Here is a 15,930-nt window from a genome sequence, read left to right as displayed (position 1 = left end):
CAGGAGACAGACACAAGCTGCAACCAACAGGGTACCCTTTCATTGTCCAGTACTTCCCAGGAACCAAAAAACTACGCCATGTTTTCTGTAGCCCGCAACACATTATCAATGAGGATGAGCACCTCGCCAAGACCTTCCCCACACCTCCACTGCTCACATTTAAACAACCACCAAACCTCAAACAGATCATTGTTCATAGCAAACTGCCCAGCCTTCAGGACAACACCCTACAACCCTGTCACGGGTTGCTGCAAGACGTGTCAGAGTGTGGACATGGATACCACCATTAAGCGTGGGGACACCTCCCACCTTGTATGCAACAGGTAGTGATGTGACTCGGCCAACGGTGCTTATCTCATACGCTGCAGGCAAGGATGCCCTGAGGCTTGGTACATTGGTGAGACCAAGCAGAGGCTATGGCAACGGATAAATGGACACCACACAACAATCAACAGACAGGAGTGTTCCCTCCCAGTCGGAGAACACTTCAACGGTCCAGGATATTCGACCTCGGACCTTCGGGCGACCATCCTCCAAGGCGAACTTCGGCGCTGGCAGCAATGAAAAGTGGCCAAGCAGAGGCTGGTAGCCAAGTTCGGTACCCATGGGGATGGCCTCAACTGGGATCTTGGGTTCATGTCACACTACAGATGACCCGACTAACTATACACTTTTTCACACAAAGACACACATACTCTGACAAACCCTACATCATGCAAACCCTCTCTCATACACAACCTGTCTCTCATATGGTCACACATACACAACCCCCATATTCACACACACACACCCTCTCACAGACTGATGCCCCTTGTCACTCACACACTTGCACATACACACACCCTGTGACAACCACTCACCCTACACACACACACACACATAAGTTTGTGGGGTGAATTTGTACTTGCAGAATTACATTTTATTTTGCTTAAAACTGCATGAATCCACAAGATTCTGTAAATCCCTTTTTTAGAATTTGAATCAGTCTGAACATGGGGGCACAGACATATTTTAACCTCATATCTTCAGTGCATTATCTGAGCTGACATGGCACCTTTTGTTAAAGTTCACTTGTGAATGTTACTTTAAAAAAAGATTTGCAATTTATATATGGAAGAACTGAAACCAATATGGTCATTCTAAAAGATGAGAGACTTAACAAACAATCCAGATCTTTTTCACTATATAATTCCAGTTGCATCACACTGTAAACGTTTGCTATAAATTCTGTGTCTTACGATCTTATACTCCACAACCACCTGATGAAGGAGCAGCACTCCAAAAGCTAGTGCTTCCAATTAAACCCGTTGGACTATAACCTGGTGTTGTGTGATTTTTAACTGTGTACACCCCAGTCGAACACTGGCATCTCCAAATCATGATTTCTGTGGAGTGTTTTAATGTGGTATTGTCAAATTTTGACATTATGCAGAAAGACCTTCTTATCTCCTGAAGTCCAATCCCACTTGTAATAAAGGTTAATATACAATTGGGCTGCCTCGTTACTTGCTGTATCTCTATGTTAATTTGGTAACTCATGGACAAGCACACTTAAATGCCTCTGAATATCAACATTTAACTCAATAACCTTTTTTAGAAATGATCTGCTTTCCTATGGTTCCCACCAAATATGTGCCATTTGCCAGTAAAAATTTCGGGATAATTCCCCTGCTCCTCTTTGAAATAGTGCCATAGAGTCTTTCAGATTCACATTAGGTGACGGACTTTGCCTTCTCATCTCAATGATGGCACCTCAGAGCTCAGCATTCCCTCAGCCAAGACGTATCGCTGAGCAGCAGCTCCAAGTATAAGTGATCTGGTCTCATCACTTAATCTCATTGCTACTTTTAGGAGCTTATTCTGTCTGGGTTGGCTGCAGCATTTATGTTAAAGTTACTTCAGGGCTCCCCATTGGCAGTGATGTGCTTGAGGCAGCCAGAAATATTGAAAGCACTCTAGAAATGTGAATACTTTCTTTGAATTTGAGAAGCTTCTCAGGACAGTTGAATGAAGATTATCCCAAATATACTCTCTTCCAGCACTACTGCTCTCAAAATAAGTCACAATACGTGGATGAGTCATTGCTATTAAAGGTTAAAGTGGTTGGTGTTGGTTAAAAACTAGCTCTGAAGGATTTCCAAAATTGCAAGGTTTCCACATCACTGCCTGAAATCATCAAATTGTGACAACTCTATTGAAGTTTCATTTACATCAAGCAATCACACCTCACACTGAGGCCTATGCTCTATTGTCAGTCACTATATTACCACAAAGTTAAATTTCAATTTGGATTTGTCATTGGATGGAAAGTAGAGGTGCTGATGTGATTTTTTTTCATCATAAATGTTTGAATTCTGATTTTTCAACTCTTACGCTTCTGGGCTCTGTGCCTGTCTTAGAGGATCTTTGAATGGGGACAGCACATGGTCAGAGTTTGCAGTCATTGAGTCTCCAGGAATAAGAAGCTTCAGTGGTGAGGATAGATTGAAGAAGTTAAGACTGTTCTCCTTGGAGAGAAGGAGGCTGAGAGAAGATCTAAATTAGGTTTTCAAAATCATGATTGGGCTGGACAGAATAGTTGGGGAGAAACTGTTTCCACTTGTAAAAGAAACAAGAACAAAAGGGCATGGAATTAAAGTGATGTGCAAACATAGCAAGGGTAATGTGAGAAAAGAAAGTTCACCAAGGTTTATTTGCAGTGCCTGGAAATGTGGTGAATGCAGGTTCAATTGAGCATCCAAGGAGGCATTGGATGGTTTTTAAATAGTAATGCAGGGATTTGGGGAAAATACAGGAGACCAGCATTAGGTAATAATGCCAGACTAAACAGTCCTCTGTTATTGTGAGAAAAAATGATCCCTCAACTACCACATGATAATGGAGAATGTGATCCAGAGCCACAAAAAATGAGATCTTAGTTCTGTTTGGCTAGTGAGATATTATATAAGCTGCTAACCCATTATCTGAGCAAGGCATTAGCAACACTAATGACTGGGATTTCATTTCCAGGAGATCATGGGGAAGACCATTGGGAATCCACCTATCCAGAATGTGGGAATCATCAGCAGTCACCCATTGACTTTCACACTGGCATCTTTGAGTATGATCCAACTCTGGAACCTATCCAGTTGCTAGGCTACAACCTATCAGCAGCAGAGAATTTCTCTTTAATCAATGACGGGCATGCAGGTAAGAGGCAAAAGCAAATCATTTTTGCTAAACCAATCCAAATATGGTACTAGAATCCTGAGCAAACTCTACCAATCAGAACAAAAGGAGTCTGAATATTTAAATATGTTTGGAAAACATGTTCAACTTTTTCTTCAATCAGCTTGATTAAAGGGATATAATTAGTCAGGTAACTGAGATGTTAAAATGTTAAAAAAACACTGCAGATGCTGTTAGTCAGAAACAAAAACAGAAATTTCTGGAAAAGCACGGCACGGTGGCACAGTGGTTAGCACTGCTGCCTCACAGTGCCAGAGACCTGGGTTCAATTCCCGCCTCAGGTGACTGACTGTGTGGAGTTTGCACGTTCTCCCCGTGTCTGCGTGGGTTTCCTCCCACAGTCCAAAGATGTGCAGGTCAGGTGAATTGTTAGGTAAGGGGTAGATGTAGATGTAGGGGTATGGGTGGGTTACGCTTCGGCGGGGTGGTGTGGACTTGTTGGGCCGAAGGGCCTGTTTCCACACTGTAAGTAATCTAATCAGGTCTGGCAGCATTTGTGCAGAGAAATCAGAGTTAATGTGTCATATCGAATGACCAGTTCGCAAAATCTGTCCAGCTCATCTGCAGCTCCAGTTTTGCACAAAATTGTCAGGTTGATAATCGATCCAGTAGTAGTTTACATCCATGGATGTAGGTTTGCTCACTAAGCTGGAAGGTTCATTTCCAGACGTTTTGTTACCTTACTAGATAACATCCTCAGTGGGCCTCTGGATTAAGCACTGCTGATTATTTCCGATTTCTATTTATATGTTTGGGTTTCTTTGGGTTGGTGGTGTCATTTCCTGTGGTGGTCATTTCCTGTGGTGATGTTATTTCCGGTTCTTTTTCTCAGGGGGTCGTAGATGGGGTCTACCTAAATGTATTTTTTGATAAAGTTCCGGTTGGAATGCCATGCTTCTAGGAATTCTCATGCATGTCTCTGTTTGGCTTGTCCTAGGATGGATGTATTGTCCCAGTTGAAGTGATGTCCTTCCTTATCTGTATGTAAGGATACTAGTGAGAGTGGGTCATGTCCACTTCAACTGGGACAACACCTCTATCCTAGGACAAGCCAAACAGAGACACGCACGAGAATTCCTAGAAGCATGGCATTCCAACCGGAACTCTATAAACAAACACATCGAGTTAAACCTCATCTACCACCCCAAGAAAAAGTACAGGAAATGGCATCATCACAGGAACTGACCACCACAGGAAATAATACCATCAAGCGAAAGAAACCCAAATATATAAATAGGTAGCAGAAATCATCAGCAGTGCTTTGCCCGGAGGCCACTGAAGATGTTACCTAGTATGGTGACGAAATGTCTGGAAATGAACCTTCCAGCTCAGCAAGCAAACCTACATCCAGAACCTCAACCTGAGCTACAAATCTTCTCAAAACTCTCTAAGTTTACATCCATTCCCAGTGATCTCCCATAACCAAACTAAATCAGACACCTAGGAGAAAGTGAGGACTGCAGATGCTGGAGATCAGAGTTGAAGAGCGTGGTGCTAGAAAAGCACAGCAGGTCAGGCAGCATCCGAGGAGCAGGAGAATCAACATTTCAACATTTCGGGAATAAGTCCTTCATCTGGACAGAAAGCATATTCTCTACAAAATTATCTTTGTCTTCATTCAACATCCATGAAATCAATGGTCTGAGTTTGAAAGAAGACTTGCATTTAGATTACACTGTTTGCTTCCTGAGGACATCTCAAATGCTTTACAGGCTATTTTTGAGTTGCATTCATTGTTATAAATCAGGAAACGTAATTCATTGTATAAATGAGGAAACACTGCAGCCAATTTGAATAGTAATGTGATAATGACCAGATAATCATTTTATGATTTGGGTGATGGATAGATATTGGCCAGGACACTGAAAAAACTGCCCCTTCTCTTCTCTGAAGTAGTGTAATGGGATATTTTATGTTCACTTGAGAGGGAAGGTGTGGTCTTCATTTAATATTTCCATTCAATATTCCATTCATTAGATGGCCCCTTCAAAAATGCAGAGGTCTCTCATTACTGCACTACAACGTCAGTCATGATTTTGTGCTCGAGTCTCTGGAATGGGAATTGAATCCACAGATTCCAAAAACTTCCCACTGAGATAAATGCTGTGGTTCCATGTGTGATAAGGTGTTGCCTCCATCTGGCAATGAAACTGCTTAGATTCAATTCCCTACAGTGTGAAAACAGGCCCTTCGGCCCAACAAGTCCATACCGACCCTTCGAAGAACAACCCACCCAGACTCATTTCCCTACATTTACCTCCAACTAATGCACCTAACACTATGGGCAATTTAACTTGGCCAATTCACCTAACCTGCACATCTTTGGACTTGTGGTTCAAGTTAGAAATGAGCCAGATAATGACTTTAGATCTCAGTGACTGCTCACTGTTTGTTACAGTAAAAATGGGCTTGCCTCCAACCATGCAAATGATCTGTGCATCTCATCGCTACACTGCTGTCCAACTCCATTTGCACTGGGGGAGCGAAACTGAGACTCTGGGCTCTGAACACACTATCAGTGGACGGCATTATCCATCAGAGGTAAGGTTGTTCAACCCAGCCTGGGTCTCATTGATCTTAATAGCCTTGTAACTGGAACAAAAGGAGAATCTTGCATTTACACAGCCCTGTTCACTGTGGCATTCACTATTCAAAGTACTTCACAACCAATTTAACTGTATTGAAGGAAACGGAATAGCCAGCCTTTGAGCAGAAATCAGATCATGAGCAGATGGCCTAATATTGACTGAGAGGTTTGGCAAAATCACATGTTCTTTTCCAAATAATCCATTGGCATCCCTTATATTCATCTGCACTGGAGCTCAGCGTAATGCCTCATCTGACATTCATTCAAGAGTTTGTGTTGACAATTTGTGCTTCAGATTCTGTAGTGAGTCTTGTCCTAAAACCTCCTGTAATGGCTACCATGTCATTATTCTGCTTGTGGGATATTGCTTTCCCTCACAGGAAGCTGGAATGTCACATGGAAAACACCCAGCATATGATTACCAATGTCTGCAGCTGTGGAAGTCAAAGGGAAGTTATGTTAACCATTTAGAGGAAAGGTGGGCACTCCAAATGAGCAAGGCCTATCTGTCACTCAGGGCACCACACTGAGTGCCGATCATGATTCCACATTGACTGCACCCACACTTCCCAAACGATTCCAACCTAACTGCTCTCACAACTGTACGGCCCCACATAACCAGATTGATCCCACACTGAGACCTTGCCGAGCAATCTCTCTCACCCCATCCCTTTCTTTGCCTCCTTCCCTCTCTCTCACTCCACACCCCCCACCCTTTCATGTTCAAAATGTATAAATTCCTGATTCTTGTGCGCTGTTCCTCTACGATAAGCACCTGATGAAGGAGCAGCGCTTCGAAAGCTAGTGTGCTTCCAATTAAACCTGTTGGACTATAACCTGGTGTTGTGTGATTTTTAACTTTGTACACCCCAGTCCAACACCGGCATCTCCAAATCATTCTTCTATTAATAAAGTCAAATATCCCATATTGCTGTTTTTAAGACATATAGTAAATATCAATCTCTGTACCTGTACCCCCTTTACCACTGTATGATGTTGTGTATATTGCCTCTCATCGGTCCATGATGTATCATTACACGTCTTCACTATGTTCAATTTCACATGTTCTCCCAGTCTCTCCTTAGAACTGGAACTGCCCCAGTATTGTCTTTCTAAATTTCTCTTGGTACCCTTTCTAAAATAGGACACCAAGAACTCACCCACTTCTCAGTAACTGATGCAACCAGTGAGGTTCATAGAATCTCTACAGTGTGAAAACAGGCCATTCAGCCCAATGAGTTCACACTGACCATCCCCTATTCCTGGAACCCTGCATTTCCCAGGGCTAACCCACACACATCCCTGAACACTTTGGGTAATTTAGCATGGCAAATCCACCTAACCTCCACTTCTTTGGTCAGTGGGAGGAAATCAGAGCACCCTGCAGAATACAGGGGGAACATGCAAACTCCACATAGACAGTTGCCTGAGGGTGGAATTGAACCTGGGTGTTCTAAGGCAACAGTGCTGACCACTGAGCCACTGTGCTGCCTGCAAATTGTTCTGAAAGTGCAAGAAGTTTGAAATCTGGAGGCAGTGCAGAGGGAAGCCATTAGGTGAGTGACCAGGAAAGACTTTGCACTTTTAAACCTTTCAAGGAAACAGCTGTGAAATGAGACATCAAAGGGAGTGGAAAAATAAAACTGAGGCCACATTCAGTCAAGCAGTGGGACTGGAATTATAAGCACTGATTCAAACAAGTGAAACCTCCAAGCAGCTATCAAGAAGTTCGAGATTCAGACAATGATCAGCATTTTGCCAGCCTGGTGCAAGCAGTAAGATGTAAGCTGATCAATGTGTTCAGAGACGTTATTGCACACCTCTAGAGCAGGTGGGATTTGCACCTGGGTATCCTAATCCACAGGTGAAGGCACTACCATTGCAACATAGCAGCTCCTTTAGAGCTGCAGCCAATTAGTTAAACGGTTACAGATTGGAAAATGTTGATGTAGAAAGGCACTGGAAGCAAGCATTCAGGTGTCACAAGGTAGGCAAATGGTAGATATTTTCTAATTAATCTGTTCAGAGATGTTATTACACACCTCTGAAGTAGGTGGGACTTGAACCACGGCATCCTTTCCCAGAGAGAAGGGCACTACTGCTTCATTGTGAGCCTTGACATCATCACTGGAACGACTGAAGCTCTTGGTCATTCATCTGTTTATATTCTGTCTTTCTCCTTTCCCAGTGAAGTTAAAAACCACAAACAACAGGTTAGAATTCAAAGGTTCATTTGAAAGCATTAGCTTTCAAAGTACTGCTTCTTCATCAGGTGGTTGTGGAGCAGGATCATAAGACACAGACTTCAGAGCAAAAGATTATAGTGTCAGGCAACTGAAATGATATTTTGAAGATACCTCGATTATTGTTAAGCCTTTCACATTTTAGAATGGGTTGAAGGTTTTGGTTCATTAATATGTCAATCCCAGAACTTCTTTTAAGTCACATTCTCAAGATAACTTAAGGTTTTAAATACAAAGGTGACATCTCAGCTCAGACAATGCATTGAAGGTGTGAGGTTAAGTCTGTCTGTCTCCCAATCTTGAGTCAGACTGGTTTTATTTCCAAAGTGGAATTTACAAAATATTACATAGTTTGACTGCCTGCAATGACTGCCTACAGATTGTGTGCTTTTTGAGCAAAATAGAATGTATCTGCAAATACAAATTCACCCCATAGACTCATAATTATGTGCATGTGCAGGAGAGAGAGAGAGAGAGAGTGTGTGTGTGTGTGTGTGTGTGTGTGTGTGTGTGTGTGTGTGTGTGAAGCTTAATAAAGTGTGTGCGTGAGTAATGGGAGTATAAGCCTGTGCGAGGGTGTCTGCGTAGGTGTGGGTATGGGGGGTGCGTGTGTATGTGTTTGAGAGAGAGTGTGTGTATGAGAGAGGGTCTGCGTGCGTGTGTGTGTAGGAGGGAGGGAGAGAGGGAGGGAGAGAGGCGGGAAAGAAGGGAGAGATGGGATTGTCTGCAGTGTATGAGAGAGACAACGTAGGCCTTGGGTTCATGTCACACTACAGGTGACCTCACTGCACTATCTTACCCTTCTTTCCTCACCTCTCTCTCCCTCCCTCTCTCTCTCTACCACCTCTTTTTCTCTCCCTCCTCTCTCACTCCTCTTCCTGCTCATTCACTCTCCCTTGAGCTCTGTTGAAGTGTGGGAAAAAAAACTTGAGACCACTCGGAGTCCATCCCATGACTTGTGACTCTGTGCGATGTGTATACAATAAGGGAACAAGATGGTGAATCATTTTGAAGATTTGAAAGCTGCCATAAACGAAAGCAGAGCGGCAAAGTGGAGGGTAGTGAGGACTGGCCGTCGGGGGGGTGTATGGACTGATATTGGGGAAGGATGGGGTTACGCCTCATGGTCAGGGAGATGTTCAGACTCATGGTGAGGGAGGCAGGAATGGACTGGCGGTGAGTGTGGAGCCCATCAGACTGCCAGTGGGGGTGAGTGTCTTGGACTGGCGGTGAGAGAGGGAGGTATATGACAGTGAAAAGGAGTGGCGGTGGGGAGGGGATTAGACTGACCACTGGGTGAGGGGGAGGGGAGGCTATACTGGAATTGGAAAGGGGTTGGACTGGTAACAGGGAGGTTTGTTGGACTGAAGGTGTTGGGGGGGTTTGGACTGATGGTGAAAAAGGATGTTGGTATGGCGTTGGGTGAATGGGATTGGGCTGGGATTGGGGAAGGAATGTTAGACCGGTTATGGGGGAAGGGAGGTTAGACTGGTGATGGGAAGGGGAGGATAGACAGGTGGTGGGGGAAGGGAGGTTAGACTTTTGACGGGGGAGGGGAGGATAGATAGGTGATGGGGAGAGGAGGTTAGACAGGTGGTGGGGGAGGGGAGGTTAGACTGGTGATGGGGAGTGGAGGATAGATAGATGATGGGGGAGGGGAGATGAGAGTGGTGATGGGGGAGGGGAGGTTAGACTGGTGGTAGGGGAGGGGAGGTTAGAGTGGTGATAGGGAGAGGAGGTTAGACTGGTGATGGGGTAGGGGAGGATAGACTGGTGATGGGGAGGGGAGGTTAGAATCGTGATGGGGAGGGGAGGTGAGACTGGTGATGGGGGAGGGGAGGATAGACTGGTGATGGGGAGGGGAGGTTAGAATCGTGATGGGGAGGGGAGGTTAGAATGGTGATGGGGAGAGGAGGTTAGATTGGTGATGGGGGATGGAAGGTTAGATTGGTGGTGGAGGAGGTGGGGTTCGACTGGTGGTGGGGGAGGGGAGGATAGATAGGTAATGGGGAGGGGAGGTTAGAGTGATGATGGGGAGGGGGGGTTAGACTGGTAGTGGGAGGGGAGGTTAGAGTGGTGATGGGGAGGGAAGGGTAGCGTGGTGATGGGGGAGGGGAAGTTGGACTGGTGATGGGGAGGGGAGGATAGACAGGTGATGGGGAGGGGAGGTTAGACTGGTGATGGGGAGCGAAGGCTAGACTGGTGGTAGCGGAGAGGAGGTTAGAGTGGTGATAGGGAGGGGAGGTTAGAGTGGTAGTGGGAGGGGAGGTTAGAGTGGTGATGAAGGGGAGGTTAGACTGGTGATGGGGGAGGAGAGGATAGATGAGTGATGGGGAGGGGAGGTTAGACTTTTGACAGGGGAGGGGAGGATAGATAGGTGATGGAGAGAGGAGGTTAGACTGGTGATGGGAAGTGGAGGTTAGACTGGTACTGGGAGGGGAGGTTAGAGTGGTGATGGTGGGGAGGTTAGATTGGTGATAGGGGAGGGGCGGATAGACGGGTGATGGAGAGGGGAGGTTAGAGTGGTGGTAGCGGAGAGGAGTTTAGACTGGTGATAGGGAGGGGAGGTTAGACTGGTGATGGGGGAGGAGAGGATAGATGAGTGATGGGGAGGGGAGGTTAGACTGGTAGTGGGAGGGGAGGTTTGACTGGTGTTGGGGAGAGGAGGTTAGAGTGGTGATGGGGAGGGGAGGTTAGACTGGTAGTGGGAAGGGAGGTTTGACTGGTGTTGGGGAGAGGAGTTTAGAGTGGTGATGGGGAGGGGAGGTTAGAGTGGTGATGGGGAGGGGAGGTTAGACTGGTGATGGGGGAGGATAGGATAGATGAGTGATGGGGGAGGGGAGGTTAGAGTTGTGATGGGGGAGGGGAGGTTAGACGGGTGATGGGGAGAGGAGGATAGATGGGTGATGGGGAGGGGAAGTTAGACTGGTAGTGGGAGGGGAGGTTAGAGTGGTGATGGAGGGGAGGTTAGAGTGGTGATGGGGAGGGGAAGTTAGAGTGTTGATGGGGGAGGGGAGGATAGACGGGTGATGGGGAGGGGAGATTAGAGTGGTGATGGGGGAGGGGGGTTAGACTGGTGAGGGGGAGTGGAGGTTCGACTAGTGAGGGGGAGGGGAGGTTAAACTGGTGAGGCAGGAGGGGAGGTTTGACTGGTGATGGGGAGCGGAGATTAGATTGGTGATGGGGAGGGGAGTTTAGACAGGTGACGGGGGAGGGGAGGTTAGATTGGTGATGGGGGAGGGGAGGTTAGATTGGTGATGGGGGAGGGGAGGTTAGATTTGTGGTGAGGGAAGAAGCTTGGACTGACATTGGGGGAGGGAGAGAGTCTCGATTAGAGTAGTGCTGGAAAAGCACAGCAGGTCAGGCATCATCTGAGGAGCCAGAAAATCGACGTTTCGGGCAAAAGCCCTTCATCAGGAATAAAGTGTTAGACTGGCAATGAGGAAATGGTGCTGACCCAATGTCAAATTCCAAAGGCTCCTCTGGTTAGCTACATCCTTTCTGCACATGTCCTGAAGCCAAAGGTAAGATCAGCAGTAGAAAGATCCAGAGGGTGGTGATGACTGTGTGACCCAGGACTAAGTCCAGAAGAAGAAGTGAAGGGTTTGGATGGGTAGGGAGGTGAGGGGAAAATCTTTGTGTTGATAATCCCAGCAGCTGAGGGACATGTGAAAAGTGTGGACTTGCAGACACAGGCGTTAACAGAAGGCAGTAAGTTTATTTTGGAATAGGTCAGAAGTGAGACCACACCAGGTTATAGTCCAGCAGGTTTAATTGAAATCACAAACTTTCGAAGTGTTGCCCCTTCATCTGGTGAAGTCTTCACCTGACGAAGGAGCAGCACTCTAAAAACTTATGATTTCAAATAAACCTGTTGGACTATAACTTGGTGTTGGCTGACTCTGACCTTGTCCAGCCCAGTCCAACACAGGCACCTCCACTTCGTTTTGGAATGTGTGACCTGCAGATGGAAATAATCTGAAAATGCTTTCTCCCTGAAATGTCAGGATAATTACCAGACAAATTAACCACAGCTCGTGCTACAGTTTGAGTCTGTCAAACCTCTTCCATCTGTGTTGTGTCAAATTATCCTCTTCCGGATGTAAAGCTACCCTACTAATCACTGCTGTGATCTGTTCATTCTCAATTTGCTTGATGGTTTCCTTGGAATCAAGACTGAATTACGAGGAATTAATGTCCTCCAGCTTTGAAAGCACAGCAGGGTTTCAGGCAGCTAGCCTTTGTTTACTGTGCAATATCTCCATGCTAATTGGATTGGGCTGCTTCAAACCATCTGCTCTTTGAATCAAGTTGTTTGTATTTAAGGAAATGCCTCTGGTGTGCAGATACTGAATCAGGGCCAGGCTGGTGTGCCTGATGCCCTGAGCTTGTGCTACACACATACTGACTTGTCATGATTTCAGTGGTAAATATCAGACTTTGGAATATAGTTGAAGTCTATCAAAGCTGTGGGATCAGTTTGGAAAATGTGGCTAACATTCTAATATGGCAATATGTAGCCCCTGCATTACAGAATTATTAAGATGCAGGAGGAGGCCATTCAGCCCATTGTATCAACACTAGCTCTCCATTAGTCATTTTAACTTTGTGTGTTTACTGTGACTTCGATGTAAGTACTGTAATCATCGAAAGTCCTTGTGAATGTTTCATTGACTCTGCTTCCAATCACACCCAGATATTCCATCGCTGAACAGGTCATTGTGTCAACATAGAGTCATAGAGTACAGCATGGAAACAGACTCTTTGGTCCAACTCGTCCAGATTGCCTAAATTAATCTAGCCCCATTTGCCAGTATCTGGCCCATATCCCTCTAAACCCTTCCGATTCATATACCCATCCAGGAGCCTTTTAAATCCTGTAATTGTACCAGCCTCCACCACTTCCTCTGGCAGCTCATTCCATACACGCATCACCCTTCGCATGAAAAAGTTGCCCCTTATGACCCTTTTAAATCTTTCCCCACTCACCCTAAACCCTCTAGCTCTGGACTCCCCCTATCCTAGGGAAAAGATCGTGGCTACTTACCCTATCCATGCCCCTCGTGATTTTATAAACCTCTAATAAGGTCACCTCTTAGCATTTGGTCTCTGACGGCCAGACTGTGCAACAGTTTCTTCCCCCAAGCCATCAGGGTCCTTAACACAGTATGACCGGACTCTTTCCCACCTGAAATTCTTTGCATGACTTTGAATTGCTGCCAGAAAAATGTCTTATTTATCATTCATCTGTTACACTGTAACATGCGTGTTTTGCACTCCTTATGCACTTCATGCCGTGTACGCTAATGTAGTTTGTGCTGTCCATGTAGCACTCTTGGTCCAGGAGGAACGCTTTCTCATTTTTACTGTAACAGTTGTATGTGGTAGAAAAGACAAATAAAAAGCTACTCTCTCTCTCTCTCTCCCTCTCTCTCTCTCTCTCTCTAATGTTCCAGGGAAAGCAGCCCCAGCCTGTTCACCCTTTCCCTATGGCTCACGCCCTCCAACCCTGGCAACATCCTTGTAAATCTTTTCTGAACTCTTTCAAGTTTCACAACACCCTTCCTGTAGCGGTGAGACCAGAATTGCAAGCAATAGCCCAAAGATGGCCTACCAATGTCCTGTACAGCTGCAACTTGTCATTTCAAGTAAACCTGATGTCGGCTGACTCTGACCTTGTCCAGGTAAAAACAATGACTGCTGATGCTGGAAACCAGATTCTGGATTAGTGGTGGCAAAAGCCCTTCATCAGGATGCCCGAAACGTCGATTTCGAAGCTCCTTGGATGCTGCCTGAACTGCTGTGCTCTTCTAGCACCACTAATCCAGAATCTGACCTTGTCCAGCCCAGTCCAACACAGGCACCTCCACTTTGTTTTGGAATGTGTGACCTGCAGATGGAAATAATCTGAAAATGCTTTCTCCCTGAAATGTCATCCCAACTCCTCTCCTCAATGTTCTGACCAATAAAGGAAAGCAAACCAAATGCCTTCTTTACTATCCTGACTACCTGTGACTCTACTCCCAAGGAACTATGAGCCTGCACTCTAATTTAGATAAATGTGAGCCGCTGCATTTTGGAAAAGCAAATCACGGAAGGACTTATACACTTAATGGTAAGGTCCTGGGGAGTGTTGCTGAACAAAGAGACCTTGTCACTCCTTCTGTCACTCCTTGGCCCGTTGGCCCATCTGATCAAGATCCCATTGTAATCTAAGATAACTTTCTCCACTGACTACCACACCTCTAATTTTAGTGTCATCTGCAAATTTGCTAACTGTGCCCCTTATGTTCACATCCAAGTCATTTATATAAATGATGAAAACCACCAATCCTTGTGGCATACCACTGATTAGATTAGATTCCCTACAGTGTGGAAACAGGCCCTTCGACCCAACAAGTCCACACCGACCCTCTGAAGAGCAACCCATCCAGACCCATTCCCCTACATTTACCCTCGACTACCGCACCTAACATTATGGGCAATTTAGCATGGCCAGTTCACCTAACCGGCACATCTTTGTGACTGTGGGAGGAGACCAGAGCACCCGGAGGAAACCCATGCAGACACGGGGAGAATGTGCAAACTCCACACAGACAATTGCCCGAGGCAAGAATTGAACCCAGGTCCCTGGAACTATGAGGCAGCAGTGCTAACTACTGAGCCACCATGCCGCCCTCCAGTTTCACTGCCCTCCGCCCTCCACTGCTCAGACCTCCAGTCTGGAAAGCAACCCTCCACTGCCACTTGAGCTTTACCTTTGAGCAAGTTGTTTCTCTTGCATTACTTTTGCTATTTTAAATCTGTCCCCTTTCATTTTCAATTCATTTACTAGTGGACACAATTTTTCCTTCTCCTTATATGATGCGATTAGGCAAAATTTAGGATGCATAGGATGGGGAAGGAAACTGCAGGGAATGGGCACAATTGAAATGTGGAGATTATTGAAGTAACAGCTACTGCAGTCCTTGATAAGTATGTACCTGTTAGGCAGGGAAGAAGTGGTCGAGCGAGGGAGCCGTGGTTTATTAAAGACGTTGAATCTCTTGTCAAGAGGAAGAAGGCCGTTTATGTTAGGATGAGATGTGAAGACTCAGTTAGAGCACTTGAGAGTTACTAGTTAGTCAAGAAAGACATAAAGAGAGAGCTAAGAAGAGGCAGGAGGGGACATGACAAGTCATTCGTAGATCGGATCAAGGAAAACCCTAAAGCTTTCTATAGGTATATCAGGAATAAAAGAATGACTAGCGAAAGATTAGGGCCAATCAAGATAGCACTGGAAGGTTATGCGTGGAGTCAGAGGAGATATAAGAAGCACTGAATGGATTTTTCTGTCAGTACTCACACTGGAAAAAGGCAATGTTGGCCAGGAGACTACTGAGATACAGGTTACTAGACACGGTGGGATTGAGGTTCACAAGGAGGAGGTGTTAACAATTCTGGAAAGTGTGAAAATAGATAAGCCCCCTGGGTTGGATGGGATTTATCCTAGGATTCTCTGGGAAGCCATGGAGGAGATTGCAGAGCCTTTGGTTTTGATCTTCATGTCATCATTGTCTACAGGAATAGTGCTGCAAGACTGGAGGATCGCAAATGTTGTCCCCAAGTTCAAGAAGGAGAGTTGAGACAACCCTTGGGAATTATAAACCAGTGAACCTTACTTCGGTTGTTGTTAAAGTGTCGGCAAAGGTTATAAGCTATTGGATTTATACTCATGTAGAAAGGAATAAGTTGATTGTAACTCTGAAGATGGATGAGGGAGATCCAGTAGATGTAGTGTACCTGGACTTTCAGAAAGCTTTTGATAAAGTCCCGCACACGAGGTTAGTGAGTAAAATTAGGGCGCATGGTATTGGGGGCAAAGTACTAGAT

At 45.5% G+C, this 15,930-nt stretch overlaps 1 protein-coding gene across 6 annotated transcripts in view; it reads left to right on the top strand.

Moving 5' to 3' along the window:
- Positions 1-15,930, top strand: part of ca12 (carbonic anhydrase XII) — a 94,146-nt gene that overhangs the window by 15,368 nt on the left and 62,848 nt on the right. For all 6 annotated transcript variants that reach the window (XM_072553309.1, XM_072553308.1, XM_072553306.1 and 3 more), the window contains 2 exons: positions 3,010-3,189; positions 5,627-5,769. In XM_072553309.1, the coding sequence (XP_072409410.1) occupies positions 3,010-3,189; positions 5,627-5,769 (323 nt within the window). The remainder of the gene's footprint in view (positions 1-3,009; positions 3,190-5,626; positions 5,770-15,930) is intronic.

The sequence above is a fragment of the Chiloscyllium punctatum genome, chromosome 33 (assembly GCF_047496795.1).
Source record: "Chiloscyllium punctatum isolate Juve2018m chromosome 33, sChiPun1.3, whole genome shotgun sequence".
NCBI lineage: Eukaryota > Metazoa > Chordata > Chondrichthyes > Orectolobiformes > Hemiscylliidae > Chiloscyllium > Chiloscyllium punctatum.
Note: the sequence above shows the minus strand (reverse complement) of the source record. Positions and strands in the feature narration are given on the sequence as shown.